The 18,795-nt window shown below is 40.1% G+C and overlaps 2 protein-coding genes across 2 annotated transcripts in view; both read right to left on the bottom strand.

Annotated features, from left to right (window-relative positions):
• LIX1 (limb and CNS expressed 1) overlaps window positions 1-3,719 on the bottom strand; it is a gene marked incomplete at both ends in the record, with an annotated part of 33,074 nt that extends 29,355 nt beyond the window's left edge. The window contains one exon of the mRNA XM_079548462.1: window positions 3,638-3,719. Coding sequence (XP_079404588.1) covers window positions 3,638-3,719 — 82 coding nt within the window. The remainder of the gene's footprint in view (window positions 1-3,637) is intronic.
• Window positions 3,720-6,749: 3,030 nt separating this feature from the next.
• RIOK2 (RIO kinase 2) lies at window positions 6,750-18,273 on the bottom strand (the record flags this gene model as incomplete). Its single annotated transcript, XM_079548841.1, has 10 exons — window positions 6,750-6,911; window positions 9,872-9,965; window positions 10,435-10,962; window positions 12,103-12,195; window positions 12,584-12,775; window positions 14,606-14,694; window positions 15,136-15,311; window positions 16,239-16,355; window positions 17,254-17,392; window positions 18,208-18,273. The coding sequence occupies 10 exons, from the start codon at window positions 18,271-18,273 to the stop codon at window positions 6,750-6,752; spliced, it is 1,656 nt and encodes a 551-aa protein (XP_079404967.1).
• Window positions 18,274-18,795: the final 522 nt, after the last annotated feature.

The following is an 18,795-nucleotide window of genomic DNA, read 5'->3' as shown; positions in this document are numbered from 1 at the left end:
ACAGAATCACAGAATCACCCGGGTTGGAAGGGACCTCAAGGATCATGTAGTTCCAACCCCTCTGCCTAGCAGGGCCACCAAACATACACATTTAGATCAGGTTGCCCAGGACCCCGTCCAACCTGGCCTTGAACACGTCCAAGGACGGGGCATCCACAACCTCCCTGGGCAGCCCGTTCCAGGGCCTAACCACTCTCCTTGTAAAGAACTTCCCCCTAACATCCAACATAAATCTTCCCTCCTTCAACTTGGATCCATTTCCCCTAGTCCTGCTATTGTCAGCCCTTTTGAAGAGTTTACTCCCCTCCTGGGTGTAGGTTCCCTTCAGGTATTGATAGGCTGCAATGAGGTCACCCCGCAGCCTTCTCTTCTCCAGGCTGAACAAGCCCAACTCCCTCAGCCTGTCCTCATAGGGGAGGTGCTCCAGCCCCCTGATCATCTTAGTCGCCCTCCTCTGGACCCTTTCCAAAATCTCCATGTCTTTCTTGTACTGAGGGCTCCACACCTGGACGCAGTACTCCAGATGGGGCCTCACAGGAGCCGAGTAGAGAGGGACAATCACATCCCTGTCCCTGCTGACCACCTCTCTCCTGATGGAGCCCAGGATCCCATTTGCAATGGACACTGCTTACTTTTTAGATTTGACAAGATAAAGAGAACACATGCAAATTCTCATCCAAATCATATGCAAAACATTCTGTTACCAGTTAGAACTGGCAGCATGCACTCACAGCAACTTCAAACCTATCTATTTAAGTAGGGTGTTCTGAAAGTAATGCCTCCTTTTTATTTCCATGGAAAATACAACAGGTACAAAGAGCACAATAACATTGTTTGATAAAGCAAATTCTCAGTTACAAAACACTTTTTTTTTCCAACATAGGTACCACCATTAGTTCTGCATTTCCATCAGCAATGAACAATTGCATGCTGAGCTTGCTTGTAGCGATCTGCACTAGCAAAGGTGACCCACTGTCACTGTTGCCACAACTGAAATTCATCACCCTTTGCCTCACTGTTTGGTCTTCAGAAATGTTCAGCAAGTGTTAATGAATGTTGGTGGGCGTCATTTTTTCCATGTGGAGGTAATCTGTGATACATTTTTGCTTGATACATGCTTCCATTCTGTCAGAGTGCCCCTCTGCTGCCATCAGTCACACGGTAACAACATGTATTGGGAAACTGGTGGGAAGGTTCCACCTCTACTGCCATAGCATCAACATCTGCCTCTGAAGTTGGTGGCCAAAACAATAAAATAGGAAGCATTACTTTTGGAGCAAATCTCATAGATCAAACCTGTATTTGAACACCCCCAGAATTCTTTCCATACCTCAGAAAATCTAAAGAAAAACAGCACTCTGAACCACTTGCACTTTTGTTTTGCTTTAATCATCTCCCCGTGCCTTCGATCTGTGGGTGGTCACAGTGTGCTGTCCAAGCAGCTCCTACACACACTTTCAATAAAAGCCATGTGCGTAGATCTGATGGAACTGGTTACCCGTGGTAACTCATGAAAGGGAATGCCCTTTTTCCTGCAGCCCACCCCTCCACCCAATTCTTTGTTCCTGTGACATGTGTGCTCTCACAGACTGTACTGTGAGGTCCTAAAGCTGCAGCCGTAATGTAGTCCTACCCAGCAGCACATAAACCTCCTCTGGGAGGGGGCTGAAGCACTGACATGAATGTTTAGGTTTGGGGATGGATCCTTACGCCACATTTGTAGGAGAGTGGTGTTCTACTACTCTTCCCAGAGAGTCGCAGAACTACAGAACAGCTTCACTCTTCTGTGTATCTGAACATGGAATCTAGCAAGTAGAGACATTTAATGTAGAAGTACACCAGCTTTTCTCCCAGGTCCGTTGCTAGCCACGCGCTTGATGTCTTCAACTTTTCCATAGCAAGGGAGTAGATAACAGCCAATTGTATGAGGCTGATTTTAATAACTCTTACATGGTTGTTCACAAATGAATTGGAGATGAAATAAATACCTCTGCAGTATATCTTAGGTCAGGCAAATGACAATTAGATTTCAATGTTAAGAAAAAAACTCTTAAAAATCAAACATTATCCCAGCATTGGCTGTGCATTACATGATTGACTGATGTAGATCATAGAATCACAGAATGGAAAGAACTTCAAGGATCACCAGGTTCCAACCCTGATGACGCAGGCAAGGGCCACCAACTTCCAGATCTGGCACTAGACCAGACTGCCCAAGGCCCCATCCAACCTGTCCTTGAACTCCACCAGGGGTGGAGCATCCACAGCCTCTCTGGGCAGCTGTTCCAGCACCTCACCACTCTCTCTGTGAGGAACTTCCCCCAACATCCAATCTAAACCTTCCCTCTTTGAGCTTAAAAGCATTCCACTTTGTCCTATCACTTTCTACTCAAGTAAAAAGTTGATTCCTGTCTGGGAACTGCTGAATCACAGCCTGAATTTCTGGTTGATCACCTGAGACAAGTGAGTCAGCCCTGGGAGCACAGGTGAGGGCAATTCACCTTTGCTGCTGGAAGGGGTGAAGCCTGGCTCCATATCTCCTTGACCCATTTAAGAGCTGACTAGCAGTGGGGAAGGATCTCTTTCTGGAGATCCCTCCCTTGGAGTTTTCCAGCAAGCCTAGGACAAGGGTAAGCACTCTCTTTTCTTTTTGGTATAATAACCTGCTTAGCCAAACTTGCTTGTTTATTTCACAATTATAACATCTGTATATTCATTGAGTATACAATTCACCAACTTGATTGAAACAGCACCCAGCAAACTCCTAATTCAGCAGTCACAAAGCTAACATACGGAAGGATTTGTGGGAGATCTTCCTCACCTCTGGAGGAAACTGTAAAAACAATGAGATTTAGCTATTGTTTGTTCAATTTATTGGAGGCTTCTACCCCACTACTGTGTGAAATCTATGGCAATGTGAATGTGCTCTGTAAAAATTTGCCAATTAAACAGTGCTTCATTCCACGTGCAGCCCTGTGCTCATCATAAAGCACAGTTTAAATAGTCACATTTCCATGATGTGAACCACATTCCACTCTATTTGTTTCAAAGGATGTTAAGAGAGCAGTTTCCTGTGCAGCACTCGCTGCAAAGCACTTCAGAACCCATTTACGCAGTTTGTAAACCAAGAGGGCGAGAAAGGACAGTGAGGCAAGCAGTTGTGGCATGCTTTGGAAAGGTGCAGCTGTTGGCAAGTTGGAAACTGGAAAACAGTTCACATTCCACATGCCTGCAGGAAAACATCTTCACACATTGCATCTGTGCATAAAGATTGTGATATTTATTTATTAGTTTTACAGAATCAGAAGTTAAAAAGAAAGTTAGGACTATGAAACTACATAATTGCTGGAGGAAGGGAGCTGATAGAAAGCTTTCCAGGATTGTCATTAGTCAAAATTTCACCAGGAGTAGTTTCTGGGATGCAAGTAAGTATCCTATGAAAAGGCTCTGAATCAATTCTGTCAAATGCAAACTCCAAACGTGACCAGCAACACTGCCTGCGATAGGCAGAGTTAAAACAACTACAGCTTGTGATTCACACACAGATGCAAGCAGATTACTTATTACTTCTCTCTCTTACTATCTCGGCTATAAGAAACACGCTGTGACAGAAGCCGGACAGTTTTGTGGTACTTACAGTCCTTAAACACCAGGGTAGGGTCTCTGTGAGGCAGGACTCGGGCAATCACCAGCTGCAAAGACTCCAGGGTTCTGTCCATCTCCGTCCTGCTTTGCCAGACAGCGGCCACCAGCTGTCCTCATGCCCGAGTGAGCCGAGCTCAGCCTTCCTGCAGCAGCTCATTGATGCACCGGGCTCCTGAGGAGTCTCCCCTCGTCTCCCAATCAGGCACTGCCTCAAACTCCAAGGCACTCCAAGGGCCCACCTCCCCGTGTGCAGCGCTGAGGAGCTGCAAAGCAGGCTGGCACGCTCAGTGCGCGGCTTCCTCCTGCGAAGCGCACCCGTCGGCGGGCAGGGGCAGAGACCTGCGTTTCGCCTGGATGGGGACCGTGTATTGGAGCTAAGACCGCTCAGGTTTATTTCAAGTGAAGGAGGAAACCTCTTCGCTTCCCCCAGACTCTCAAATTGTAGAAGATTGAAGATACGACGCTTCATTAAGTTGTAAAGCTGTTCCACACACAGTACTGTGGAAGAAGCAGATTTTTGCTGAGAAATAACAGCAGCAAACTGGAAGTATGTTCTTTTTCCTTTAGTCCTGTAGCAGGGATGGGACTTTGATATTAACAGGAAGAGGAAAATAAATTGAAATAGCAAAATTAAACTTGTGGTGTGTTAACTGAATTTGACTCTTTTTTTCCTCGCTCCCTACACAGTGTGTATTAAAACGACAGTGTGTTAAACTACTAACGTGTAAGGGAAAAGTGCAGTGGCCTCAACAAGCGCTCCAGTCAGGACAGACACAGATACAGTGGTGAAAGCTTGAAGTACAAACGTACACACGGTGCTGCCACGCACATCTGTGTAACAGCCACAAGCTGCACCAATCAGGGCTGCACTGCCAGTACAAAGCGCTCTTATTTCAGTTCCTGTAAAGTCTTCCTGGTTTGGAAAAAAGACATACGAGAGTGTTCTTTAATTACTATAGTCCTTCCTTCCATGTTCCCAAACAACTTTTATCTTTTTTTAGGATGGAAAACTGCAACACAAACTTGCATCTCTTCTAACACCTACCATTGCATATAACAAGTGCATCGTACAGTGTGTATCCACTCCCTATCTTCAAATTTTGCCTACAAGATAACGAACCACCATTATGACTACTAAAATACATTGAACAGGTTTTGTTACAACCCACGTTCCTTGCTGCTGAGCTGTAACGCTGCTGTCCTAACCACTGCATTTCCTTAAGTCCACTCTAAATAGCACTTCGAAGTTTACCGTGTGCAAACATTGCTGTGACCTTCAGTGACTTCAGATATTTCAGGAATTCTGCTGCTTTAAAAAAAAAGAAAAAAGAAAAAAAAAAAAGCTTAATAAAGATATATTAAGTGGTAACGATGAGGCTGTTCCTCCCTCACTAACTCCAGTAAAAGGAAATGATAACTTACAGCCATCCATTAGAGTACTTTTAAAACAGTTAATGGATGTTTTAAAGGAACACTGTGAAAATAAACAGCAAAGATTTCCATCACCGCTTCTGTTCTGTGGAGCTGAATCAAGCGGGACAGCGTTTGTGTATTTTTGGAATCCATTACCAACACAGACTTAAGGTCACGCATCAGAAAGAACTCATTCGCTGTGAAAAGTTCAGACTTATAAGCCAAGAAGTGCACACACATCTTAGGCAAAGAACTGCAACTGAAATACCGTTGTCACTGAAACAACCTCTTTATAGATAACAGCCTAGAAACATACAAGGATGTTTTTTCCTCTGGATGTTTGAAATAGAAATGTAATTAAATTAACTTAGGTCACATTTCTGCTCGAGATAAAATGAGTTCTATCTGGATCAGAAAATAGGATTGTGTATCTTGATTGCAATCACTTGTATCTACGACTTAATTGGGCTTCCTTCTGTCACCAGGCTTTCCCACAGCTGCGATGCTTCAGGTAGCATTTATCTCTTGCATCTTGTCACTGGCCTGCCATGGCTTTAAGGACATGTACAGATGCTGGCAATACCAGCTTTTGTATTGTAACAGCAAGACCAAAGCTAGTAGCTTTCAAATCACAAGCATGCTTCAAGACAGAACAAAGCTTATGGTTCTTCAATTAACTACAAGCTGAGTATCAGGTAGAAGGGGTAGAACAGATAACATCAGATGTGTGCACATAACATCTAAAGTATCATTCAAATTCCTGATTTCCCCCTGGCAAATAGAAGATGTATGATGTTGGAAACTACAGACTGATAACTTAAACTTCACCAAGTTATCCTTCTGCAGAAAGGCTACAGCTCATATCTTAAATGCAGATACATCAAAGCATTTGATCTTTTAGGCCTTCAGAGCCCCAGGATATAACATAAAAGATATGGTAATATTTTTGAAAAGAGAAGTTCACATTGCTATATGTAAGTTACTAAAGAAATTAAATTTACTGGTAACTGCACAGGTACATCCGAAACCCGAGTGACTGCCATATCCATAAAGCACTTGTTACACTTCTTTCTGGGCAAGATTTTTTATGTGAGACTGCTTAGAATGAAAGTTAAAAAAAAAAAAGAGTTGATAAAGAATTCAAAGAATGAATAGCGTTATATTGTTTGATGGTGTTTGCTCAAGGTCACAAGAAATCTTATGGAATAGAAAAATCTAATGGGGTAGAAAAGAAAGGCCATTTGTTAATATTTCCTTGTGATTTTTAATTAAGCCAAACGTTTATAACTAGGCAGCATTTTGCACTGAAACTTCATGTCATTGCAAAAACTAGCTCTAACCTTGAAGGAAGGGATATTTTAAAAAGGAATCCTCTGCACAGTGGAAGATTTTTAATCTATATAAACACAGTAAAATCAATTTAAAACAAGGTACTGTTGGCAATTTCTACAGTTAAAGGATCACATCTAGATTTAGCTTAAATTACAGTCAGTGGTTTTTAACTAGAAACACAAAAGAAAATTTTCCAAACAAGACCATAGGAACAAGAATGATATTTATTAGCTTTCAGAAGAACAGTGTTGTATAGAAGAGCTGTTGCTCCATTGTATAAAATGAATATCTGTTATTAATAACATTCTTTCAACTGTATGTACTATTTGTTTCCTCATGTTTACAGTAGTTTCAATAAATTATCCCCAGAAACTAGCTGCGTCCAAGCTTGACTTAATGTTGTACATATTTTCTCGACGCTGTTTGGTATAAATATTTGCCTCTCCTTTCTGCAGTCGTTGTCTCAGAGCAGACTTTTGTTGTTTTGTCAGCTGACGCTTTATCTTCTTTTTCACCATTTCCTGCAAAGAAAGAATTCAGTATCAGAACTTCTCTGAAAATCATTTAATACAAAGACACAGGACAATGATCCTGTATTTTCACTACTAACCAGGACATGCAGTGGGGATCCTAACTGGAAACCGCTGCATGACAACAAGCTGGTGATCCATGCCAGGGCTAACCCCAGTGTATCCAAAACTGCCCCTTGCAACCCTCAGCCATGTGCTGTTCTGCACAGATCCCTGGGCTTCACGGCAATCTCAGCCAGCTGTTTGTAACAGAGAAGCTAGCAGGCAGCCCCTGGTTGGTACCAGTGATTATGACTGCTGTGTAATTTCAGTTTTATCACTTTTATTTTCACTTATACACTTTTATTTCAATAGAGCGGCAAGAAGTTCTCACAAAAACATCATTGTCTTTGATAGCAGAAATGATGAACAGAGGTGTTTCCCTGTGAGGCAGTCATATATGGTTTGATTGACTGAAAGGGGAGAACTTATGTTACAGAAAATGTCCACGTGGTGGTTGTGTGGCTTGGAACTCCAGTTTGATGCTATACTCACTGTTCAAGGCTCCAGCATCTAAAGGGGTATAAGATTATCTGTGCTATTATTTTCTTTTAGTGTTAGCTCTAATAAGTAGCATTTTAAATGGTATCTTGCACAGTGATAAGTGCCTGAACTACAATGGATCAGTTAAAAAAAACAAAAACATGACTACAGTAATTTTAAGAAATGTCATGCTATTTTACCATTTTGTTTTCATTCTGAGTTCTACTATGTATTGCATATGGCTAAAAGTATCCATAATAAAAAAATCAATCCATAATTTAATAGTTACAGCTGTAGATTTGTCATTTGGAACATGAAGGCACAGAGCTGTCTCAGAGTGGTGCTGGGAGAGCTGCAGCCAGTGGGACTGCTCAGGGGTACCCATGTGAGGCAGGGGCACAGAGGGACTGACCTCTGTCAGTCAACAGGCAATATGTTGCATTAATCTTGTTTATGATGTATCTGTTTCACCTCACAATTTACCAACAAGGACTTTGGAAAATATTCCTCAAAAATTCCTGAAGAAAAGTTAACAGAATTAGTTAAAACCGGTCCACTAATGTTCTCATTCTGTCAGCAAAAAAGATGTCATTCTCTGCTTTGTATGGGCAGAGCCCTTAAAGGTGGCTTCTCTACTTCTCCTGCTGTAGTGAGCAGATGATTTTATTCACAGTTCAAGCAAGAAATCTTAAAACACAAGGTATACCAGGTATATTACACTATGATCTGTAATCATAGTGTAAATTTGCAAAATTATACTGCTCAACCACAGTGTGCAAATCTCATTTGTGTAACCACCGTCTTAAACTTCACTATAAGCAAAAATAGAAAAATTTCAGAGTAAACAAATTTACATTTTGCTGTTTTGCTGCTTTTGCTTTGGCATTCTCCCAGTTATGACTGTACCTACTGCTATTACCATATTGCTTATTTATGTCCGTAAGAATTCCTTCTCTGTGTTCAATCTGAAAATCTGGTTTAATATGTTTCTCCATGGAGAAAGCTACATGAAAAACAGAAAAGTACTAGCATCAGTCACAGTGGATCCTACTGCAGTACCTTTGCTTGTTTTAGTTTTGTAATCATGTCCTCATGTTAGAAATAGCTCACTCATCTACATATCCTCCTCTTAGTACTGCCATTTACTTCTAGCATTCAAACTTTCAAATAAGATTTACCAACGGACAGAAACATCATTTTACTCAGTGTATGAGCATGCAAATGGAATGATTACGTAAGGTAAAGTGGATAAACAGGATTTTTATGTAGCTGCATCTCTAGGAAGCCTCTTCTGCCAAAGTGCTCTTATGTTTCTTTTAGAAGAGAATATTAGGTACTTACATGCCATTTGAATATTTTCTAACAAAGTTCTATGTGTCTGCTTACAGAATAAACACACACCCTCTAAACACTCAGAAACGTTTCTAGAATTACAGCATGACCACTGCTACCACCTAATGGTGAACAGAAGTATAATAATTGAAATTTAAAGCAATCCTGCAAACTTTAGTTAGCAAACTGAGGAAAAAAAACAAAAACTATACACAAAAATCCAACAGCTGAAAAAAAAAAAAAACACATCAGACTTCATGCACCAGAGATTAAAGAACTCCTGGCAGGTTATTCTGGCTCTTCTTTACCCCATTCCACAAATCAAATCTAATTCTCTGTCTCCTTAAGAAGATACAAAGCCACTCTATACAGTAAGAACTCGAATGACTAACAAACATGAAGCCCTGTACAAATGTCTTGAGACAACTTCCAGACATGCCGTTTCTTGATACATTTATTTACACATATAACTGTCCTTTTTTCCCTTTGAAACTAGAATGTACTTCTTAAAACGTAATGGAAGAAGTCGTACTGACTAATGTATAGACTGTGGTTGAAAAAAAGACATTAAATTCTGCTGCAAAACCTCCTGATTTGTATAATGCTGAAAGTTAAATTCAAATTATTGGAGAAACCATTACTAAAATGAGCAGATATAAATGTTTCAACAAAGCATGAAGAAATCTTTAAACGGAGCAGGTTACATCTTCACATAAATATTCACTTCTAAAATACAAAAACATTAATTGTGGAACAGAATTCATTTCTAGTAAGAGAAATGAAAGAACAGATTGTATGACCTACACCTGCCACAAATTACAAATTACACAAAATTACACAAGCATAGTAACAGGAAAAAGAGCAACCAATAGAGTAAAGTGCTGGATATAATTCACAAGTCAGCAATTAGAAAATTATCAGTACCATTTGTCTATGACCATGTAACTGCAAACCAGAGAGGTACATGGTTAGTAATCACTGAAAACCAAATAATTCTAGAAGGCATTTTACAAATACCTACTAACATCTATGTGAAATTTAAGATGGTCTCAGAGTGAACTAGATGATAATAATGCAATAATAACAGTAATAATTACCGGTGGAATGGTTGAACAGCTCCCAAGACTGCTGACTGATGTGGTCCTTGTTCTTGCCTTGTTCTCAGCAATATGAGGTATGTTATCTTCATTTCTGAAATATGTAAAGTAGTGCTTTATTCCACCTAGCAAAATTAACACCCTTTGTGTTCACAATAATCACATTTTAATCATAACATTTTTGAGACATAATTTGAACTGCTAGCAGAACATCTAAGTACTACAGAACATTTCCATTTGAAACATTAACACTAACAGCTCAACACAGGCATTTATGACAGGAAGAAGTACTGCACAGCAGGCACTTGTATACTGCACACATGGAAAGCAGCCTGTTATTACTACAGGATAGGACAACCGCTGCATCATACTTATGACTGGTACTGTACATGTAATGCCTCATCAGAAAATATATTAATGCACTGTTTTAAGAATAAATTTAATTCTTAGTTGGCACTTTGAACTATGGTGGTGAAGAGCAGTTGCTTTTGAACTACTTGTAAGATTTTCATTTACTGGGAGGCAGTGCAGGAAATACATGGTTATACAGTAAAAATATTTACCTGTAAGGCTTCAACTTCTTGTTTAAAGTTGACAAGTCAACCCGATCAGGACATTCTTCATCTTCGTTTTCCTTGTCAATGCAGCACTCTCCTTGAGCTGTCTGATTTTCTGAGGTACCTTGAAGCATCTTATCATGCTCAGAAAACACAGTTACAGAACTCTCTGCATCTTCACTGGATTTACAATGCACAGGCTGCCCTTCAACCTTATTTATGGCAGAGCTCAACTCTGACAAACTCAGTTTTTGTAGATTTTCACTAGTTTCAGTGGTATCAGCCTCTTCATTGTGATACATTGCATCTTCAGAGGTGCTGCTTTCAGAATCCTCTTCCTGTATTAATTCTGCATTATTTTCCTGATTACTTCTGAAGAATTTGAGGTTACTCTCATCAAATTCTTCAAATTCTGATACCTCTGCTGCATGATCATCCTCGTCAGAGCCCAATGGGCGAAGCAGTTCATCATCGTCCTGCATTTCTTTCGTATATCCACTGGCAGCAATCTCTATGTCAAGAGAACTTTCTCTTCTGAAAAAGAGCAATAAAAGAAGGTTTTCTTTCAATATGTTAAATCATCCTGCTATGGATGTAATGCCATAAAATACCATAAATTGTAATTACCGTAGTATTAAAAAAAGTGTTACTTTGTTGAAACATACAAGACAATGTTGGGCTTTGGTACTTAGCAGAATGTGGCTTAGCAGAAGCAAACTGCCACAGAAGATGACTCCATCTCTAAGATAGTAAGTATTTATAAGTATTTATTTACTTCAATAATTTCATTTTAACATAAACATAATCTAGTTTTAAATAATACTTGTTCAAACAGAAAAATAAAGGGTGCACTGACACGCACTGATGAAAGTGCAATTGTCCCTTGAGCAAGAGCTCAGAATGACATAAAAACCTACTAATTGCAACAGCTTCTCTCCCAAAGTACATGAAAAATTATTTTACTTTTCAAAAAAAACCAAACAATATTATAAATAAAACTTCACAGAATCCTTTGAGTCGGAAGGGACGTCTGAGGTCCATCTTGTCCAACTCCCTTGCAATGAATGGGGACACCACAGCTACATCAGGTTGCCCAGCGCTTTATCCAGCCTCCCATTGAAAGTCTCCAGGGATGGGGCATCAATCACATTGGGCAACCTGTGCCACTGCCTCACCACCCTAACTGTAAATATTTTTTCCTTATGTCTAAACTTTGAAGATAATATTTGAAGATGTAGTCACCATGTTTACTACCATTCTGTAAAATAAATTTAAAATTAAAACCTACATTAATACTCAATATGCCAGAACTGTTAAGGCTTTTAAGAGTGGAAGAAGCTGATTTTGCATTACTGTAACATTTCCTATGTATTTACCGTTTGTATTAATGTTTTGCATTGATCTTTTTCCCTCAGCAGAAAGTAGAAAGGCAGAGGAGAAAGCAGACCATTTTAAGGCATTCATTAGCTTTTAGATACCATTTCACTAACTGACTGTGAAGAAAACAGGGGGCCTTCTTACTGTAAGAACAACAAAAACATTTCAAATTGCTTAATTTGGCTTTTCTCCCCTCCACAGTTCTCCTATAAACATCTCAAACAGGCATCAGCTCTTTCCATAAAGCCTACAGAAAACCAAAGATGGGGGAACCCAGATTTATCTGGCATCTTCTACCTGATGTCTTTGAATTCTGGGAAGAGCTCACTCTCATAGTTGAAGCGTTTCTTGAAGAACTCCTTAATACAGTTAACATCTCTGTCAAAATACCTGTAAAAAACACAGAAATGCACAAAACCAAAAACCAAAGTAATAAGATCTATTGCAATAACAAGATTTTGTGTACTTTTTTATTACTCATTTTATTTGCAAGTTAATGACTTATTAGGCATCTAGAAAAAAAGCTAATTATCTAAATAGTATACAGTTTATTTCTAAGTATTCCTTAACCAAAATAAATCATTCTCTTTGAGGAGCAATTAATTATAAATATATCCTGGAAATTTCCACTCATTCACAAATCAAACTATACTTATCATTTGGGACACATGATAAAAATGGTAGAAGTAGTAGCAGGTTATAAACATAAAGCATGGCTGACTGCTTTTATCAGAACTTAACTTACCTGTTTTGAAAATACCATAAACTTTTTACCTACCATTCAGCATTTGGATGTGATGTTGATATCATCTGTGGAAAATCAATCATAGTGACATGGTCATCATTATCCAGTATGAGATTGAATTCATTGAAATCCCCATGAATCAAACCATGATTGGCAAGTTTTACAATTAACTCCATTAATTCACTGTAGACAGAAGCAGGATCTTCCATTTGGCGCACCTGGCACCTGGAAATTTCAAATAAAATATCCTGAACCCTGAAGGACTTAATAAATATAGGTAAGATATACCAATTAAATCTCACGGAAGGAGAGAGTAATTGAAGTTAGAAAGGAGTTCCAGAGGTGTCTATTCTGATAACCACCTCAAACCTGGCTGAGCTCTGAAAACAGACATAAAGTTATCAGGAATTCCCATGATGGGGGTGAAAAGCTTCCAGGAATGGAGAAAGACTGTGCAAGCCTCTCTAGCTGCCCTGTGACACACTGTCGCACTGCCCTCACAGGGAGGAAGTTTCTCCTTATAAGCTTTTCAACTTATACCAATTTCCCCTTGTCCTCTCACCAGTTCTTCTGTTGTACTGCAGTATTTAAATAATGCATCGGCAAATTTTTATGTATGGATTTTTTTTAGATAAGCCTAACTTCACAACAGGAAGTCCTGTACTGAAACAGGAGGTGATCTCATATTCAAATGCCTCATATTTTCATTCACAAAAGCATATTTTCAAGACTAGGTTGGAAGGTAAGGTGAGGATCCAAAACATAAAAAGCTTAGGACACTCTAAAATACACAGCAGTGAAAACAAAGTACTGGAAATGGGCAAAATACACATCACCTTCTTTTAAACAGCATGAAGAGGCAGTTGTTTTATTATACAAAAACTGTTAAGGAGAAGCCAGAACTTAAAATTTTCTTGTGATGCATGTTGGCCTGAATTCAACATTACAGTGTTACAAGAGCTTATCAGCTGCACAACACTGAAAGAAAGCACGAGGGAAGTCCAGCAGCTTTCAAACATGCTGCTGCTGCTGAACATCTTTGTACAGGTAGAAAAAATTAATTGGTGACATTTCTCATATGGTCAGGTCTTATATCATAAAATATACTCCTTGTTCTTTGAATCTGGAAATCATGTTAACTGGTATCTTCTGAGATTGCTGTTCATTGGAAATAATTTTCATCCAGCATCTCCTACAGATTAAAACTGCAGAACAGGGTGAGCATGGTAAAACTCCACTGCAGATGCCCACATGAAACCATTATAAAGGATGGATGTGGAATTATTTAACAAAAAAAGGGGATTCAGAATACATTGAAGGCACTTACTTAAAAGGCACTTATTCCATGTTTCTCTTCAACTGTTATACTTTGGGATAATTACTTTTTGATTAAGCTTCCTATTTTTGATATTCATTACCATATCAAAACATAGACTTTTTGTTCTAGCACGTGATGCTTTAAATCTCTGGGTAAGCACTTAGGCTATTCTACATTTTATAAAGTATCAAATACATTCAGCTATGCAACCGAATCATTCATTCACACACAGTTTTTTTAAAAACCATTGAAAGATTTTGCACAATTCAAGAAAAGTATTCCTCCTTATAAAAAAAGAGTATACACGACACAGCAAAAAGTATATGTGTAAACAGAGCAACTCTCCTCACTCTCCCTTCCCCCTTATATTTTTAAACACAAGCTCTGGATTTGAAAACTGTAATCTTCCCAAATTGCCACAGCATGCATCATGAACTTGATCTCAGAATGCAGAGGAAATATAACTCAATATGAACATAATAGAATATGCTATTTCTGCATAGAAATCAGTTGTAACACTAACATCTGCATCACATTGCTCTTTCAGTGCATTGCATACTTTAAATAAATGAAGTCTACTTCACTAGTTTCTTTGAACAAATAATACTGCAGGCCAAGCAGCTTTACTATGGTCAGAATTCACTCACATGATAATGAAAAATGCAATCCCTGCTGCCTTACTGAACTTACAATTGTTAGGTTTCTGTGAAACAGAGAAGTCAAGCTTCAGTACTTACAAAGGATAGCCATCAAGGAGCTCCATAATAACTGCATGTCTGTTGTAGTCTACAGGCTTTGGAACAGGAAATTTTCTGTCATACAAAGCCTGAAAGAGTTAACACATTAAAAAAATAAAAAGAAAATTGTTAAGAAAACAGTGTGTTTACTACAAACTCCAATCTAAGATAAACACAAAATCTTAGGGTGGAAGCAGCATTCTGCAGTTTACTCAGATGCCTTCATTAAGATTTTCAGACAGACAACATAAAGTTGTCCAGTAATAATAACATTCAACTGAAATCCTCTTGGATTTCAGGAGGAAAACTTGCTTCAGTTTTGTACGACTTTTGTTGCAAGGCTTCATTATATTACCGGACACTATATAAGAATACAAAACTGATGTTCTCTGAAATGCATAATTTAAGCCCACTAGGAAAATAAGCATAAATTCTACTAGTACTGCAAAAACAAAGTGATGAGAAGACAGCATGAGAAGTATCTTCCAGTCTATTCCACCATTGTTGATACTTTGCAAATGGCCTCCTACCTTCATGTAGGCAAACTCCTTCATTGCTGCTAGCCGGGATAAATAAAGCCATGACATTTTATGCCTGTGCTTATGGTAATCACGCTTGTTTTTCAGACTGCGAAAAGAAGTTCTTCCAAGCCTGTGCAATTTCATTGCAAACTGTTGCTCATCTTCATTTGCAACGATATAAATATCTAGAAGAGAAACAGCAATACGAAATAAATACCTGACAAGTCTATAATGAAAAAGTATTTCTGGCATAGAAAGGTCTACGACACTTAGTCCAACAGTAAAGAAAGCTATATTTATATATTGTCTATTAGTGATCTGAGATGGAAGAAATTATTGTTGAAGAGATTATGGTTCTCCATTAGCAGAAATACTGATGTTATCTGAAACATCTTTCATACCAGGAGGTAAAAGTAACTGAAATAGAACTGAGACAATTCAAGCTCTCTGGCTTCAGGTTCCTACAATCACAACAGACTGGTATTTCCCCAGGCCATCTGTACAGCGTGGAATTATAAACTTCCAAACAGGGCAATACAGGTCAGATGCCAAACTCCAGTGTTCCTAATAACACGCTGGAAAAGCTGCCTTCTTTCTACTGACTGGAGACAAATCCCAAGGGACCAACCTCTTAATTTCATTTCTACCATTTGCCTATGACAAGTCTCTTTCTTTAATGATGAGAGAGACATGCTGTGCCAAATTACAACCTATACGTAAGAGAAACCAAGACAGCACTCCAAGAATTTTGATGGTATTTTACATTATTTTATTTTACAGGTGGAACAAAAAAACTGAAGTTATATTTTTGATAAAATATTTCAGAATTCTTCATGAAGCATGTGACATTTTGCATCTGTCAGCAAAATACCTTTTAAGAGATGAATCAAAATTTGGACAAAATGGTCAAACTGGAACAACACTCTTACAAAAAAAAAAAAAACACCAACCAAATGCAGTTAAAAGCCTCATGAAGTGAGCCACAGATCTTGGTGTTTAACTGAGATGACTATCTAGAGATACATTTACCAAGTTTCTAGCAAAATACAAGCAAAAATACTGATATGTTTCCTTCAAAAAAAAAAAAAAAATTAAAACGTTTTTTGAATTACCTGATTCTTTGCCAACACCCATCTGATTTCCAACAGAACTGATGACTTGTCGGGAAGACAGAGTTTTCAAGGCAAGGTAATCATATCCTGCATTAGTTAACCGATAGCCCTGGACCACTAAAAAAAATAAATTATAAAACATTTTACTCCTTACTACAGACACTTTAGCTTCAAAAAAAAAAAAGCCTAGTTTTAGTCAAGTTTCTTGTTCCAGCTTATGGTACAAAACACTCAAGTACTACATTTCCTCTTGGCTAGTATCAGCCAAATTTGATGGAATGTTTCAATTCCTGCAAGTCTTAGAAAAATTAACTGGATAAAAGATAGACATGTTATCAGCACCTCAACAGCACAAGCAATTATGATACTCCAAATGGCATGGAAGTGGCATTACTTTCAAAGATAATTACCTAGGAGCTATAGCAGGGATATAGGATTGTTCTGAGGCTCTAAACCAATCCTTAAAACTCTGAAGAATGGAGACCAAAAGGGAAGGAATTTCATGTAGACTCAAAAGTGAGATGAAACTACAAGGTTGAAGGAAATGGGCAAGGGCCTGCTACACTACTACTTGATTAAGTACTACTACTACAAGTACTTCTTGACTACTACTACTTGGAAAGGAAAAAAAAATACTTTAGTAACTGTTCCTGCTGAAGTGCAGGTCATATGACTTTTGCAGTCTTTTCCATTTGTGCACTATGAAAAAACTGTAACACATTTGGGTTGATTTCTGCATGCACATTTATATTACCTTATCCAATAGTTATTTCATATTTCCATGAATTTTGTAATGGAGTGAAGGAGATTTAACTGCTCTCCTTTTGTCTCTTTCCTGTCTATGAGATCTACTGGAATCAGCAGCTAAACATACAGCATCATCATTTGTTGTTAAACAAATCCACGTTCCCAGGCTAGACAGCAGAGAAAATGCTCCAGATGTCTGTGTGTGCCAAGCAATGGTACTATAGCATAAGAAGGGGTGAGAGGAGCCCAACACATAAACCAAACTCACTTCTAGTTCGTTCATAAGCCAGGAGCCTGTGTTTCCCCAGCTCTCTCAAAATTTTGTTACAACCACCATGCTTCAGGCTTGCGATAGAAGCAATTAAGCTGGCAGGAACTATTTCATGATTCTTCATTCCCATTTCCACCTAAAAGAGCAAATGAAAAACGGGTCTGTTAGCCAATGTTCAGCAGCTGAATAGATCAGATCCTCCCCAAGTATAAAACCACTTTTCTCAGATGAGTAACTTAATTCTAACATCTTCACAAAATCACAGAAGGGCCAGGAAGGAACCTCAAAGATCACGAATCTCAACCCCCGCTTCCTCCCCCCCCCCCCCCGAACAGGCAGGGCCACCAACCTCCACACATAACACTGGACCAGGCTGCCCGAGGCCCCATCCAACCTGGCTTTGAACACCTCCTGGGACGGGGCATCCACAGCTTCTCTGGGCAGCCTCACTGCTCTCCCTGTAAAGAACTTCCCTCTGACATCCAACCTACATCTTCCCTCCCTCAACTTAAAACCATTTCCCCTTATCCTGCACTTATCAACCCTTTCAAAGAGCTGACTTCCCTGCTGTCTGTAGGCTCCCTTTAGGTACTGAAAGGCTGCAGTGAGGTCACCCCGCAACCTTTTTTTCTCCATGCTGAACAAGCCCAGCTCCCTCAGCCTGCCTCTGTAGGGAGGAGGTGCTCCAGCCCCCTGATAATCTCTGAGGTTCTTCTCTGGATCCTCTCCAACATCTCTCTGCCTTTCTTGTATTGGGTGCTCTAAACTCGTAGAGTGCCAACCACAGATCGGCAGCCTGGCTGCTGTCTCAGGGACGGGTGGTGGAGCAGTTCTGCCCGCTCGGAGCGCTCCCTCCCGCACTCCTTGGGTGGGCAAGGCGCCAGCGGGCAGCCTGCGCGGCCGTGCCAGGACGACAAGACTTCCCCGCCCGCCGCCCGCCTGCCCACTCACCGCTATCAGGACTCGGAAGTGCTCCTTGGACAGGTATCGCAGCATGACCACGTTCAGCTTCCCCATGGCGGCAGCTGCTCAACCCCCGGCCCACACAGCAGCACGCCTCGGCCGCTCCTGCGCATGAGCAGAGCACGGAGCGCCGCCTGCTCAGGGATGCGGCTTGTCTGGGTCCTGGCAGCTGCATAGACGCTCGTGTTCTCAGCCGAATCGTTGTGCGCTTAGCTGGCCGCTGAGTCGTGATCAGCTCATAATCAAAACAGAAAAAGTCTCCTATCCGAAACCGGTTCGACCACTTCCCATGCTGTAAATGAGTTAATCCGATGGCACGTGTATCTGCCCAGACCGACTCTCTAGCGGAAACACACTTCCGGCTACAACCGCAGCTGCGCGCAGGCCGCGTGAGGCGATGCGTCGGGGGACTGCCCATGAACCGGAAGTCGAGGGAGGCTCCTCCTGAGCGCCTGCGCCCGAGAGGCTGTGACTTTCGCGGGTTCGAACCTTGGGGCGGCCGCTGTGGTGGTGAAAAGCAGCTTTTCCTGCGGGTTCCTTTGATTGCCCTAAGCAGGACTTGGGCTAAAGGAGATG

Source organism: Tetrao urogallus (genome assembly GCF_951394365.1).
Source record: "Tetrao urogallus genome assembly, chromosome: Z".
NCBI lineage: Eukaryota > Metazoa > Chordata > Aves > Galliformes > Phasianidae > Tetrao > Tetrao urogallus.
This window is presented reverse-complemented; position numbering and strand designations above follow the sequence as displayed.